The sequence below is a fragment of the Aptenodytes forsteri genome, unplaced genomic scaffold (assembly GCF_000699145.1).
Source record: "Aptenodytes forsteri isolate BGI_AS27 unplaced genomic scaffold, ASM69914v1 Scaffold27, whole genome shotgun sequence".
Classification (NCBI taxonomy): domain Eukaryota; kingdom Metazoa; phylum Chordata; class Aves; order Sphenisciformes; family Spheniscidae; genus Aptenodytes; species Aptenodytes forsteri.
In genome coordinates this window covers 1,644,857-1,660,810 of record NW_008794407.1, presented here as the reverse complement: position 1 = coordinate 1,660,810, position 15,954 = coordinate 1,644,857, and the positions used below count along the sequence as shown (strand labels likewise).

The following is a 15,954-nucleotide window of genomic DNA, read 5'->3' as shown; positions in this document are numbered from 1 at the left end:
TGACGGTTGGACTCGATGATCTTAGAGGTCCTTTCCAACCTCAATGATTCTATGATTCTATGATTCTATGACAACAAAAACATAGACTTACTTTTTCCTTCCCTCCCCCCATGGATAGAAGCTTTATAAAGTAGAAGAGACTTTTGTAAAAGTGGTAATTAAAATGTAACTTAGCAGGAGTTTTAAAAGTTACTTAATCCCAAGCTGACATTGGAGCAGGTACACCCTCGAAGGGGAAGACTGCAGCCTGTGAAGGACTCACTCTCAAGCATAGGAAAGGAGTGAGAAACCAGGAGGGGCAGAGAGAAATCACTACATCCCAACTGCAACCCCACAGCGCTGCTTGTTGCCTCACTGAAGGGACTGAGTGCGACCTGTGGTGATAACAAGGGGGAGGAGAGGAGTCTGGAGTGAAGCTGAGCCTGGGAAAGGAGGAGGGGTGTTTTTTCCCTAAGTGTTTTAATGTTTGTCTTTTTTTGTTTCCCAATACCCAAATCAGTAATTAAATATTTATGCTAACTGGCAACAAATTAAGTTAAATTCCCCAAGTTGAGGCTGTTTTGCCCATGACAGTACATGGTAAGTGATTTCTCTGTCTTCATCTTGGCCTAAAAGCTTTCTTGCTCTTGTTCTTCCCATTTTCTCCCGCTGGGGTGTGTGTGTGGGGGTGAGCGAGCAGCTGTGGGGGTGCTTGGCTGTTGGCCGGGGCCAACCCACCACTATCATCTGGGCAAGTGTGACAATCAAAGAATTGCCAGGAGAACTGAGCTTATTGAAATACATTTTCTGATGCTTGGAAGCCATCTACTGGATAGGTAAAAAGAACACAAAATGCTTCATGGCTAAATGCTGTATTTGTCATCTGAAACTCAAAGGCTGATCATTTCCAACCGTTATAAGATGCAGTGTATCACAATCCTGAAAATTACTACCATGGGGAAAACATTCAGCTGAACACGAGAACCTGGCTTAAAGGACACAGGGAGTTGTTAGCTGCTATATGTGCAATCGACTTCAGCAGTTGCTACACACATACTTGCACAAGTGCATTCAAATTAGTTGCCTCCACATTTCAAGAAAGAGTTGATCTATGGCCGAACGCTTCACTAAAGAGGAAGATGTTTTCATTAAATGCCCTTCCGAGGCATTAACCTTTGAATTATGCAAAATTGGAATATGCTGGAAGATGAAAGCATCTAGCACCCACCTTACTTCTTTCATGTTTTCTGTTTTTCTCTCCCACCCTCATCGACCAGCACGCACAACCCCGTGCCACCGGTCCCAGCAATGCCGCAGCCATCCTCCTCACCCACTAGCCCTGGCTGATACAAACCTGACACAAGGGTTCACGAAAAGAGATGCAAATCAGCCAAGCCCCAGGGAGATAGTTTTCTGCATTTATCTCGTGTCCCTGCTAGGTACATCACCTCCTGTCTCTGGGGCGTGTGGATTTCCTTGGAAAGTTTCAGACAAATCTCTGAAAAAGCCTCTGCAAGGCTCCCTGCTCCACCCCTGGCCAAGATCAGGTTTGGACTAACATCGTGAAGGATGCTGTGAATAGGAATGAATGCCGCTTAGTGAGGCAGCAGCACCCCTCCAGCCCCAGCTGCCATGCCAGGCTCCTCTCCCAGATGATTTCAAGGGATCCTCAAAAGACCTGTATCCTGCCGTCTCATGAAACCAGACCCAAAATGAAAGGAGTTTCTCTCCTCCCAGGGAGGCCTTCAAGCACCCCAAAACCTCACAAGCCAAGAGGGAAGGACCAGGGCTTCTGTGGCACCAAAATCCCAACTTTACGTTTGCTTCAGAATCAGGAGCTTTTCAGAAAAATGAAGACTCCAGAAAACGGTAGTGCTGCAATGGCACTAACGTAACAGGGTCACAGGTGGGACTGCTGTAATACTACCGAGTACAGAGGGAAATCCAGCCACTGGCGAAAAAAACTATGAAAGTTTTTTCTGTGCTTTGAAGAGAATGGACGTATCTTTATTTTTCTGGACAACTAAACTAATTTGAAATCATACATATTCCTTAAATCTGTGCTTCAGGCAAATTACAGCCTGCATGTGAAAACTATTTCCTAGACATTAAACTCAATACCCTGAGACTAAGCAGGTAGACTTACCAGTAACAAACATCTACACTGGGCGGGTTTTAATTCACTTCAACTTAGTAGCCACAATCTAGTCAAGAAGCAATTTCCGTATTAGGGTAGAAGAATCGAGATTGCCAGTATTTTGCTTTGGAGTTAAAATGAAATATGGATTGTGGTTCATACATTTTTTGAGATGCAATTTTTAAAAAAGATGACATTCAAAAACAAGGTATTTTTTTGCCATTATAATCAAAGATATAAATTTCTTCAGCTGCTCTTTTACATTCTTAACACACATTTTCAAGTTGCGGGGAAAAATCCAAACCTACTGCTGGGGTTTCAGTATTTTTTTCTTTTTCTTGCTAAACTAGCAGGAATAAATAATAAACACATCCTGACTCGAAACTTTAGCTGCCTACAACACTGCATTTAAAAAAAAATTGGTAATGACTGCGTGCTTCTGGATTTGTACAGCAAGCTTGTCTGTGCCACTGAGAAAAGATGCAGGAATAAATAATAAACACATCCTGACTCGAAACTTTAGCTGCCTACAACACTGCATTTAAAAAAAAATTGGTAATGACTGCGTGCTTCTGGATTTGTACAGCAAGCTTGTCTGTGCCACTGATTGGAAAAGATGCTGCAGCACCTGTCACTTCCATAGTACCAGTGAGTTCCAGATGCACTTTATTCAGGATGATTTTCTTTTTTATGTATTTTTCTTTTATATACACATATATTTCTTTATATGTAAAAAATATATTTTTATAACAATATATATTTAATATATAAACCTGATGAAAACTCAGTGCAGCCCCAAATCTGTCTCAGTGTTTCTTAAGATCCTGCGTAGAGCGCGCTCTGCATTTATCTCTAAGACTTGCAATTATCCTCACCTGAAGTTCCTCTTTCTTCACATCCCATTTCTGTTCCTGTCGTGATTCGGCTAGCACCTCTGACATCTGATAAGCCGGCAGATCTGTTTCAACATGTCCTTTCTGGATTCTTGGGACAAAATTAATCTCGCCTAACTTCAGACATCTAAAGCAGAGAGATTTATGCTGATCACTGCCAGCTCCCGCTATAGTCAGTGAGGAGAACCAGACCCTTCTAGAGACCCACTCCTCTGACTGACTGCACGCCACGGCCCTTCACGGACAAGGCAGAGAGCCCAAGGGGACCTCATTCATTCAGATGCAAACATCCAAATTGGCAAGATAAATTCCACTGTCTGTGTTAGATCTTTATTAACCCCCTTCTACTAATATGCTCAAGATTACAAAAATGTACATTTTGACAATTTAACAGTTTCAGCTGTAATGCTTTTGTATTCTTATTGATAAATAATATGCAAACCATTAAAAAGCCCCCTATAAAAAGGCATCATTTTTTTGGTATGTCTGCTTCTACCAAAACAAGAATAAAATATAGACAAGTTTAGTGATAGCTGCAAATGTTACTGTTAATGCGAAATAGATACCAATACCCTACTCTCAGGCATTGTAACGTTTCCCCATGCGGAGCAGAACCAAATCTTAAGTAGGCAAATTATTTCATTCAGTGAAAAAAGTTTCTTTTAATAAATAAAATATTTGATATGCCGGTTTTGATGAGATGAAATTATTATATGTATCACCGCCTTCTTAATTAAAAGCTACAAATTATTGAACAAAACTGAACTCAAAAACTTTCAGGAAACAAAACTTTTAATAAAGAACGCGGGTGTTTGTGTTTATAAATATATATACATATACATACAAATAAGAGGACTGTAAGGGATGAAATTGCTTTCCTTTACACGAAAGAACAGAGCGGTCTCTGTGCACTGCAAGCATTACCATTTAGTTGCCTCATGCAACTGCTTTCGCTCCTGCAGGCCCTGTTCACGTTTTTGTTACTGGCTTGTATTTTCTCCTGTAGGAGTTCAAAACCAAACCTGCCTGTCCCCATAGCTCTAGCATAAGGAAAGGCAAGGCTTTGCTTCTTAATAAAACCCCACTTTTTTCAATACAACCGTATGCCTATGGGATTGTAAGATTTCCACAAATATCTTGCAAGATCTGCTAAATAATTTTAATATTTGTTCAAATTAAGGTCCCTTATTTTAGAAATAATCAAAACACAATCGATTCTTTTAGAAAAGAGAACTGGGCAAAATATTCCATGGAATAAGAGTAAATCTCATTTAGTTGTCCCAGACAGACTGCTTCAAACATTGAGGTCTAAACAAAAGATAGCAATCTTATGCAAAGAGATTAATATATACACAGAGGATAAAACATGTATACACACTGCTAAATGTACATAAGGCCTAGAAAATTAGTATTTTCTGAAAAGGCAGTGTTTGTGACTGTATTCTGTGCACAGCTTTCTCAGATGAATTGCAAAGGAAATCTTGGTATCTCTTGGCAGGTAATGTTGAAATCAGCCCTTAAAGGATTTACAAGCTGACAAAAACCATAGGCAGCTACTGGGTCTAACTCTATTGCATGTTACTTATTAATTAATATTGCCCTTTTTAGGTTTGGGAAAGCTTGTGTACTTTCCTCAGTTATAAAGTAGATCTTCCATTCACTGGCACAGTATTCTTTTGTATGTAGGTTGGTTTTTTGTCCCCCCCTGTGTAACATTTCTTAAGCTTCAGCTATCAGCGCTGAGTGCAGACAGCCTAATTTCAGGTGCCTGAAGTAAGTACAGCCTGCAGCTGCTTGCTCTGCCCATCCCTGGAGGGAGGTGTTCCAGCAACCGGGGAAGCCACATGTGATTTGAAGCAGCTATGCAGAGGCCCCACTCTACATCCTCCCATCCTAGGTAGCCCCAAGTCAATGCAAGTTTAATAGCCCGGAGTATGAACTGTGGGACCCCGGAGTTGCTTCCTGTGTGATTCATCCTCCCTAGCTAGAGACAGACCAGGGAAAACCGGTAATTGCTTTAGGAACTTGAGTTTAACCCATCCAGAGATGTCAGAGTAAACCCTTAGGCTAACAATGGAAAACCCAACATTACCTTTGCCTTCTTCGTCATGCAGTCTAAGCTTTTTTGTCTGACAACCCTCAAATACGACATTTTTCCCCCAGACAGTATAGCAAAATATTTTATGTTTTTTATGGCCGACTGGTGGTGAATTGAGCTGAAATGGGAAAGCAAAATGTTTACACAATAAAACCATAAATCATTTTGTAATCATTAACAAGCGTTCTCAAAATCTTACTGCTGCCAATTAGAAACCCAATTCACTGGAACTGGTCACTCACTGTATTATACAAAGGAAAAAAAACAGTCATTGGTCCTTCATGTTCTGAAAAGGGGGATGTGATAGTAGCGGTCGTCCTCAGTCAGGAGAGAAATCTCATTCCATTCCCTTCGGTATTCATCTGGATAGTCTACTTGAAATTCCTCAGTATTAAACCTATGCAGTCTGTAAACTCTTATCTTTACTTCAAGTAAGTATCCAAGAAGAGACAGTTCAACCTAAAGATGAAAGAAGTCTGTAAGACATTTATTTCTAGACTTAAAAAACTAAACCGAAGATAATCCAAGTTAAGGCAAGTCACCTAGCTTCAAAACAAGGAGTAAAAGGGGCCCTTTTGTGAGCGAAGTAAGGAAATTAAAAGTTGGAGGGTATTCTCAATGTTCCAACAGTCCTTCCACTGCTCTTTTGCATGTAGAGGATATTCTGGTTAATGCTTGACACTTTGGAAACATCCCTCCTCCACCTGACAATACATAACCTGCTCCCAAAGCCAGCTCACACAGCTTAGTGGGGAGCACGAAGGAACTATCCATTATTAAAAGACTGATACACCTTGAAAAATGGGAAGCCTGCCACCTTGTGATCACTTGCTACATGAGGGAAATATAATAGTAAAAGGAAAAAACTTCCTTGTACTTCATGTATATGAAACTTGAGAACTGGCCTCTTCATTGACGCTTCTTGCAAAGGATTGTTTAATCTGGAAAAATGCTTTGGAAAAAGCTCATATCCTTAGGCATAGCCAGACAGAGCAAAACTTGTCCAGTTATAATCAAATTGCTCCTGAAGGCGACTGCAACATGTAACAGTTGAACTGAATTTGATTATAAAAAATAATTTCACCCATTGGAAAGTGAAACTATTTGCAGAGTGGCAGTGTGGAGCTTAAATGTCAGTACTTAACACCTCACTAAATATAAAATTGAAAAAAAAATCTTAACATATAAAGGTGAACAATTAATAGAGTTCTCATTACCTACTCTTAACAGACATTACATCTAATGAGAACCAAAGAGAGGGGAAAAAATAAGTGATGATAAAGGGTTTGGCATGGTGAAACAGATAGGAAAAGCAAAACAACGGGTCAAATCTGCATAATTGAAAATTATTTTACATATAAAAGTTATCATTGTTCTAAACTATGTCTCACTGATAGCTTGCAGCATTTATTTCTGGCCCAGCAAGAAAACTGTCCATCCCACTTTACTCTACTACAGTGTTTTTCTTGGAAGGTAAATGACAAACCTCAGTCCACTTCCCCACATCCCAGAGAAAAAAATTGAGCCAGCTATCACGGATGATGTATGATATATTCACCGAATCACGTCAGAGATGGAATAAGTTTTGTGATGTATTTTTCATTTATATTATTACCTGGTCTAGGCAAATAGAGTCACCTATGGAGTTGAGATGATTCATCATGAAACTCAAAGGGTCAGATGAAGAATCACGAGCAAAGAGAAGGCTAAAAAGGTTGTGTATGGGTTCTTCCCTGTTCTTTATCTGCTCATAGGCTTCGACAACTTCGTAGAGCATGATGAATTTTATGGCCTCATACAGTTTGTGCTCCTTGCTCTCATCAGAAAAGAGTGTATTACACACGTTTCCTCTTTCTTCATGATCTTTAGTAGCACTTATTTCAGTCCACTGGAAAGCACACAGAAGAATATTAATCAAATTATTAAGAATTCTATTTAATATGAAAGACTCCAAAACAGGAACAATTGCCAGTCTGTACTATACCATTATTGTGGCCAAATGGTGGTACAAATAAGCACATGGCTCTTTGGGATCCGCAGTGAAATTTGAAGCCTTACACATTTCAGTTTCCATTTATCCAGCTGAACTTATTTGCTACAGACAGCTCGAAGCATCTGGATGCTAATGATAATCTACGAGAAATCAAATGTAATTCCCCTGTACAAAAGCCACTCTCCATCACCACAGAAAAATCCAGGTATCACTGTCAGTAAAGAGTCTCACAGAAGCGTAACCACCAAAAGGACCTCAGAAAGTTACAGGAAATCTGTGCGGGTGCATCAGACATACACACTGGGCCATAAGCAAAGGTTAGATTAAGTGATGACTCCTGACCTGTTTTTAACTTACAGCTTCCAAAATTCAGTGATTTTCCTCTATAGTACCCTTTACATTAAAGTTATCCTAGCTTGAATTCTTTAGATGCTGAGCCCAATTCAGAAGCATGACGATTAAAAGGAACCTATACAAACTGGACAAGCCAGCATGGCATTATGAACTGTACACTTTTGTATGTCTTCAGTGTGTTCTGCTTCATGAGGTCAAGGTAAGTTGGCCACACAAGAAGGGACATGACAAAGACCTGCACGGGACATGAACGGGGTAGGAATTTCTCATTCTGCTCACGGCTGGTAACGAGATCTCCTGAGCTCTCTGTTGCTCTAGAGGGGTCAAAAGTCAGTGCTCACACCCAGAAAATGGCCCATCCAGGAGACAATGTTGGACTGGGTATCAAATCAGAAAGCTTAAAGCACCCAGTCCTGAACACAGTGGCTAAAAAGAGTCATCTGGAACTGAGAGGTTTTCTGGGATCACAGTAAGAGATGACGCTCAATGACTGGGATTCAAATGAATTTCAGTTAATTCTGTGCTTGTATCATTTATATGTCGAAGTGGCCATAAACTGAATTGCAACAACAAAAATCTAATTTACACATGAATACTAAATCGAGAAACAGATCCCCCATCTCCTCATGCATTCCTGAAGACTTTCCTTACAGGTTAAAAATGAGACCAAGTGGATGAACCACTACTGCCCCTTTGCTAGAGGACCTCTACTACCTAAGCGAAAAGCCTGTCCTGAGTGTAAAGCACCTACTAACCAACATGGCCCAGGCACAACAGCATCTGCAGGCAGCAGCCCACAAGCTGATGACGGAGCTGGAGAAGGCAGCAGAGAGGCAAACGTCTCCAGCTTACCCAACAACCAGGCACTCTTCTGTGGCTTGGTCAATGGAGGCAAGTCTGGAGTGAGGCCCAGACTCATGAGTTTGGGGTGCGTAGCAAGCTTCTTGGAAAAAGAGTGTGCAGGTATATGACTAATACTCCTTGAAAGGCTTAAAATACCTTTGGCAGCGACCACTCCCTACCACCCCTGTATCTTAAAACCATAGCTGGAGCAGACAGGTGCATCTATAAGCCTCAGACACTAAGTAATATTTACTAAATCTGGCTATCCAAACTCTGTGGAAACACACAAGGTTTCCTACAGTATCAGCTGTATAAAGAACTAAGTAGACAGTTAAATACAGCAGAACCTGAACTCCCAGTGCTGGCTCTTTAGCACTTTTCACACTACTAAATGTACCGTAAAACCCTGTTAGTGAAAATAGGCAAAAATCCCTCTCATTGGCCAAACAGCATCTTTATAAAAATAAAATAAAGTTGGGAGCTAGACCTCATGCCCAGTGACAGCATAATGCATAATACAGCTGCTCTGCAACAATTTGTTAATTGTACAAATTTGTTCACCGTGCTGACTTGAAACTTTTTTCTGTACAAACATCCAGTTTAAATGCTTCATGCTAAGGAACTAACATCAACTTACAAAGAGCTACAACAGGATAAAAATAAAAGCCTAACAACCCAACACTGGCAAATGCGAAGAGCAACCAGAACAAAATGATAACTGCATGCAAGAACCGCCAGGCACGTCTCAAGAAGACAGGCAGTTGTCACTGTGGCACGGCAAGGTTGCAGGCAAGGGACAAGGACCAGATCTCTATTTTAATTCCCTCTTTTTATTACTAATGCTTTGTTTCTAGAACTAAATCAGTCTCTTTGTGGTTTGTTGTTTTTCTTTAAGTAACAATTACTATCACTGAAAATAGGGTTTAAAACTACAGAGTTGTGGCTCATATACACAGGACCGCATAAAAGGAACTAGCTTAAATGTGTACCAGTAAAATAAGCTGTTGTGGCTGTGGTAAGACAACCCAGAACCGTAAGCTGTATTGTAGAATTAAAAATGACAGTTTAAGGTCTGATATACTGGATAATGGATGCCTTCAGAGAAGCGTTTCAACCTAATCTTGGCCAAAACCCTGGAGTCCAGCAAATACCAGTATCCATTTGATGGCTGTGACCCAGTAGAGCATAGAAAGCAACTGCCCAGCAGGAGGAAGATGGGGAGGAGAGGGGTGGTGGTGTGTTAGGAACAGCTTGTGGCAAAGGAAATAGAACAGTCCACAGCTCGCGCAACTGCAGACACGCAGGAACCCCAGGGGAGCACAAGGAAGGTGCAAGGTTCTGTCAGGCCTAATTTTTATCACTGTTTCAAAAGGCTTTGGGGCTACTAAAACTCCCAACGTTTTAAATATGTAAGTAAGAGTTACGCTTCTGGTTGGGAACGCAGGCAATCTGGCTCTGCTGAGCAGAGGGGGCAGTGAGGCTGACAGGTCTTTGTAATCAAGTGCTTCAGGTTACGGAAAGAAATTATAGTAAAACTGGATAAATACAATGTTTCATGGAAAGAGAAGCAGAGGAAAGACAATAGTTTGAAAAGAAAATGCACTATTCATTTGTTCCCTCCCATTTGGGGAGGGAATCCAGGAGGATCTCATACAGCATGTTGTTATTTTTAATCAAAATGATGAGGTGCTGCAGGAGCCACTTGATGGCAAGGGCAACTAACCGTGCAGCAACTAACAGCTGTGGGGAGGATGGCCTCCCTAACTTTCAGGGGGACCCCTAGTATTTAACCTAGTAGATCCCCAAAAGCTGGATTCTCCTGCAGGGGAGGCGATGGCCTGCCCAGCAGCTCAGCACTATGAACCTGGTAGGGAGGCTGACTGCCATAGAAACATGTAACAAGGAACAGTTCCCTAACTCTATCTCAACTCGTTTCTCAGTGATTTTATTCCCCCAGCCATTTCCTAAATACTCACATTTGTCTTTAATGTCTCCATACATTTGCGCAATTTACCAAAGGCATTGGGACCCATGTATCTTTCTGGCCCAAAACTGTATTGCTGAATCCAGTTGCAACCTTGAGAATACAAAAGCTTTTCAGGGAGCTGGGGAGGGGGGGGAAAAAAGCTAATTAAGTAGAGATTATAACCATAACGAGAAGTAGAATATAAAGTTATATAAACTTGTCTACACACATTTTAATTTACGATGTGGTTCTGTCCTCTTGTTGTACAGTTCAAACAACAACAAAAAAATGGGCTTGGGAACAACTCAAATGTTAAGAAGGAGGCTCCATTTGACTGCCCAGTCCTTAAGAATCTTTTAAAGCAGGGCCAGCCAAAAAAGAAGAAAATACGCTCTCAGCAAAATATATAACCCACACTCTGGAAAAGCTGGACACATCCAAGCTCAGTGAGGTTTTTAGGATTACAGACACCTTCCAGCTTGCACACGCGTCCCCACAGGCAGCAGCTATAGCTCCCCACCTCCCCGCTGCTGTCTCCTGCCAGAGCTCCTGGAGCCCAGGGCAGGATTCCTGCTGCTCCAGCAACACACTCGGCAGCTCCCAAGCAAGCCACTGGACTTTGCATGGATGTGGATGAGGATTCAAATATCCTTTTGTGTTAAGGGAGTGACATCTAGCAGGGTGGCAGTAACATTTATCCATCCACTTTTTTTTTTTTTTAATAACCATTTAGACTGACGTTCACTTCGGTACGTTTACATCAGGGACACTTTTTCAATTAAGTGTAGTTCAAAGAGTTTGAAAAACTTCTCTTTAAATTCTGATAATGATTCTCCTCTACTTCCGTATCAGACACGTCAGTTTTCACATTGAACAAAGCTTCCTTCTGCAGTGCAAGGTCACCTGAATCATGTTCACTTAGGAAATGAATTTTACCTTTAATATATCTCTCTCCTTCATCCATGATGGAAAAGGAATGCCTTGGCTGAATATCTGAAAAAGCACTGCTCTTAGTACACAATAGTTGTCCCTCCTGACTTGTCGCAGATATTTGATGTGATAGCTCCAAAACAACTCTTCATATGCCTAGAAAAAGACCAAAAAAATTTAGCAATAAACATTTTAAACCTCAGACCAAACCCATGTTGAATTGGAGTCCAATTCCGAACTACTTATAAGGGGGGGCTAGGGGAAAGAGTGAGTATATTTGTAAGTTTTATATACACAAAAATGTTCTAACTTCATAGGTTTTGTAAACTCCTTACGCTGGCACTGCCCCTTAAGAGTGATTTTGCACTCCCTCCAAACCCAGCGACTTCCTCCAGTCTCTGCACTGTTGCTAGTGTAAACATTCACATGGTCAACCAAAGCAGGACAGCGAAGACTTCTTTGCCATAATAGCTTTAACCCTGACCACTTCACAACATGTGCCAACACATGGGGTGGAGCAGCCAAAGGGCAAGAACAGGCGTCTGGAGAAAAGTCCTTTTGGCAGAAACATCATCTTGCACTGACCTGAATCCATCGTGCAATGGTGACCTAAGCAGCTCTGGCAGCTCTGTGCTGAAGTGGATAGCCCTTCTTCCAGCTACGCGCTCCCTGTATTTCCTCTGCATTACCTCTGGCTCTCATCTGAGCCCTTGGTGAGACAATTCAGATCAATAAACTAGCAGAGAATTAGAAAGAGGACTCTACAGTTCCACAGGCTGCTGCATCAGTCTCACAGTTTGCTTCCTGAAGGGGGCAGGAAGGCGGTCCCAATTCCTGGTCCTCTGTCATCTCAGTTGCTTCCTCACCCCATCCCAACACCACTTCTCAGCTGCTACTTCTCACCACTACCCTTACTTTGCATTGGCTGTGATAGTAAGCCTACTGAATTCATCCTGCTGGGGGAGCTTCCTGCTGCTTCAGCAAGCTCAGGTGGCTCAGACAAGGGTCCTTCAGGATGACCGGCTCTATCAGCTCACCATCTTCGTGAACCACATCCAACAGAAGACGTAAGAGCGAGCGCAAAAGAGGGAGAGGGACTGCTTAGCTAGAATGAGGTGAGGAAAAGGAAGAGGCAAGACAAGCAAGGGACTGCCCCTTTTGGGGACTGCAAGCAGGTTAGGCTGGTTCAGGATCTCATGAGACCTCATCCTAAAATGTGCTCCTTACTGTCATAACTTCTACGTGATATAACCAGCCATCCACCGACTGCTCTATATAAAGGAGTCTCCTTTTCAGCTCTGATCACCTAGAAGGCTCATGGATTTTCTGAAAGGCTTGTTGCCCAGTCTGTTTTTGCAAATGTATTAAAAGTTTTGCTATCTTTTGTTACTTGTTCCTCAAAATCACTATTGGCCTTGTTGTGTGTTGTCCTGGGCACTTTTGGTATTGCTGTGTTCCTGCATTTAATCTGGCAAAGTCGGATCCTTTGTTAACTTCTTAAAGAGAAGTTTTTCAAACTCTTTGAACTACACTTAATTGAAAAAGTGTATCTGTTCATCATGTGGACACAATTCCAGCTTTTTGAAAGACATCATCTTTTTTCTCATAACTCCCTTATGCTGCTGTTTAGCCTTATCAGCTTCATCTTACCCTTTCTTAAGTCATTCTTGTTATGCATTTGCTCTGTGATTCCAATACCATGACCTAAAGCTATATATATATGTCAAGTACACCGACCGTAAATACTCAAGACTCTTAGCTGTCTTTTAGCTTCTTTTTAACATACTTCCTTGTTTTTATGTAGTTTCCCCTTCTGAAGGTGGATGCAATTGTAGTAATTTTTTTTGCTTTGTTGTTCTTGCAAGGATGTTGAATGCAAGTATGTGCTGTCTCCTGTTCCAGAGAACAGCAACAGAAATTAGAAAGTGACATTTTGAGGCAGATCCCGTGCACTACTCAGGACCAAGGCAAGGATTGCTTCTTTTCCTAAAGGCTCCCTGAAAAGCTGATCCATGAAACAGTCATTGGCAGCACCTTGACATTCAACCCCACAGCTGTTGCCAGTGCAGATGGCTAGTTGGTGTCTCTCATTACTACTGCATCTCCTGCCCCCTCTGCCTTTTTGATCTCTCTCAGCATCTCATGGTCAGTGTTCCCACCATCATCAGATAATCAGAAATATGGACCCAGTGCTACATTTGTCCTGTGCTGGTCTGAAATGCCACACCATGAGGATAGGAGGATATAACGTCACAGTTAGCTGAGTCACTGGATTTGACTCTACGCTTAACAGATACTAGCACTCTACCACCAGTATAGCTACTTTAGCTATAAGTTTTATGGGAAAAGTAAAAATCCAGCCCATGGTCTTTGAGCCTACCTTGGTGACTAAGGCTTAAAACAGCTGAAACAGAGAGCCATAAAACACGTGTTTGCTCTTCTTTGCTCCCGAGACCCATCCCTCTCACAAGTTAGCGTACTGTAGTGCTGCTCCAACCTCAAGCACTGGTCAGGGCCCTTCAGAGGGCATCGCTGCTCCCGCCATGCCCCCTGCCACGCTGCCTCCATTAATGGCCACCAAGATGTAGCTGCCAACAGCCCACTGCACGTGCAGTAACAGATGTCTTTTGCGGGAAGTGCAGCTGCCATTTCTGCCTATCGGGTGTAAGCACATACACACAACGTACAGAACTGAAAAACACGTTGGTGAGCTGACAGAAAACAGTGTATCTAGTGTTGGTGAACCATGAATTTAGGAGGTCCTTGGCTCAGGAGTTCAGCTATCCATGACTCAATGCCCAGTTCAGTGCAGCACAACTCTGTCACCTTGACTCACAGTTACGAAGAACACTTACTAAGCTGCAAGAAACTATTTCAGCTAAAATGATGCAAAGTAAGAGAAATAAAAATCCAGGGAGAAGTATAATTATTAAGATAGTCGCAGCTAGCAGCTCAAAGATACAAGAGGGAAAAAAAAAGAGAAGGAAAAAAAAAACACAAAAAATGCCTTACATGAAAAGGAATAAAAACCATAGAAGGGAAAAAAATACCAAAGATAATCAGAAAAGAGCATAGAATCATAGAATCATTGAGGTTGGAAAAGACCTCTAAGATCATCGAGTCCAACCATTGACCCAACACCACCATGCCCACTAAACCATGTCCCTAAGCGCCTCATCTACACGTCTTTTAAATACCTCCAGGGATGGGGACTCAACCACTTCCCTGGGCAGCCTGTTCAATGTTTAACCACTCTTTCAGTAAAGAAATTTTTCCTCACGTCCAATCTAAACCTCCCCTGGCACAACTTGAGGCCATTTCCTCTCGTCCTATCGCTAGTTACTTGGGAGAAGAGACCAACACCCACCTCGCTACAACCTCCTTTCAGGTAGTTGTAGAGAGCGATGAGGTCTCTCTCAGCCTCCTCTTCTCCAGGCTAAACAGTCCCAGTTCCCTCAGCCGCTCCTCATAAGACTTGTTCTCCAGACCCCTCACCAGCCTCGTTGCCCTTCTCTGGACACGCTCCAGCACCTCAACGTCCTTCTTGTAGTGAGGGGCCCAAAACTGAACACAGTATTTGAGGTGCGGCCTCACCAGGGCCGAGTACAGGGGCACGATCACTTCCCTACTCCTGCTGGCCAGCAGCACCGAGGATTAGCTGATGACCACAAGCAGCGGCGGCTGCCACCTCCCCACACAGCCCAGGGCTGTCTCCAGCCACCCCTCAGCGGCTGATGGGGGTGCTGAGGATGACGAGGACATTAACTGTGAGACTAGTAGCTTGTTAGTCCTAGCTGTGTGTGGTATGAGGCAGCAGGAGTTGCCGGGTGCAATTAACCTGCCTGTGTCCTGCTTGCAGCGCCCTGCGCAGGGGAAGATGCCAGTGCAGAAGCGTCTTGGACAGGGAGCGCCACGGCAGCGCCGCACAGCCGAGGGCGCAGAGCTGGAGCAGACGGACACTGCACGAAGGCAGGGGATGACTGCCATCCAGCACGCTGGTCCTTGCCTGCTGAGCACCGATCTAACCTGGCACAGGTCAGATGTGAGCTCTTGCCCCGCCTGCCCCCAGCTGCAGCTGATGCAGCCGGACAGGGGGCCGTGGCGGCTGCTGGGGAGGGTGCCAAGCACTGGCTGCTGTCACATGGACCTTCAGAGAAATGGGTGTGTTTCCTTCCTCCCTGGAATGAGAGTTTTTACCTTAAATCAAAGGCTGGCCAAGAGACAGCGCCTAAGACCAAGTTATTTGGGCTGTAGCACTGGGGATGATTTTTCCTGTTAAAGCCACTGCATGGGTCATCGGTGCTACACGGGGGAATTTGGAGAAGACGCATGACTAAAATCCAATCTACGTTTTGACCTGCTCTACTGCAGTCTTTATTTAGACCCATGTTCATGCTGTCCCTTTTGCTTTTCCTTTAGGCAGCTGGTGTAGCAGGCTCTGGTAGCTTCGGCAGCTGCTTGCACTGGGAATGCTATTCCTCTCCCAAGTACTTCTTCTCCCCCCTCCCCTTCCTCATTCAGAGATTAAAATTTAATGCTTACCTCCCTCATGTGTTTGGCCTGCTTTGTTTCCCCTTTCCATTCTCTCGCACTATAACCAAGTAGGTCAACTTCTGTCAGCACGCTGAGATTCCCTAAATCGAGATTAATTCACAGATTAGTTACCTTCTGCTGTTCTGCATCTAAAGGGTAGTTGCGGGTCGGGGGGTGCGGGGGGGGGGGGGGGGGTAAGGAATGGGGAGACACACAGAGCTGGATGCA

General features: G+C 43.1%; 1 protein-coding gene across 1 annotated transcript in view; it reads right to left on the bottom strand.

The window, feature by feature from the left end:
* Window positions 1-3,825: 3,825 nt before the first annotated feature.
* Window positions 3,826-15,954, bottom strand: part of FAM105A (family with sequence similarity 105 member A) — a 28,469-nt gene continuing 16,340 nt past the window's right edge. The window contains exons 4-8 of the mRNA XM_009287972.2: window positions 15,736-15,827; window positions 11,200-11,349; window positions 10,274-10,402; window positions 6,723-6,995; window positions 3,826-5,566 (exon numbers count right to left, since the gene is read on the bottom strand). Of these exons, the coding sequence (XP_009286247.1) occupies window positions 5,387-5,566; window positions 6,723-6,995; window positions 10,274-10,402; window positions 11,200-11,349; window positions 15,736-15,827 (824 nt within the window). The 3' untranslated portion in view covers window positions 3,826-5,386. The remainder of the gene's footprint in view (window positions 5,567-6,722; window positions 6,996-10,273; window positions 10,403-11,199; window positions 11,350-15,735; window positions 15,828-15,954) is intronic.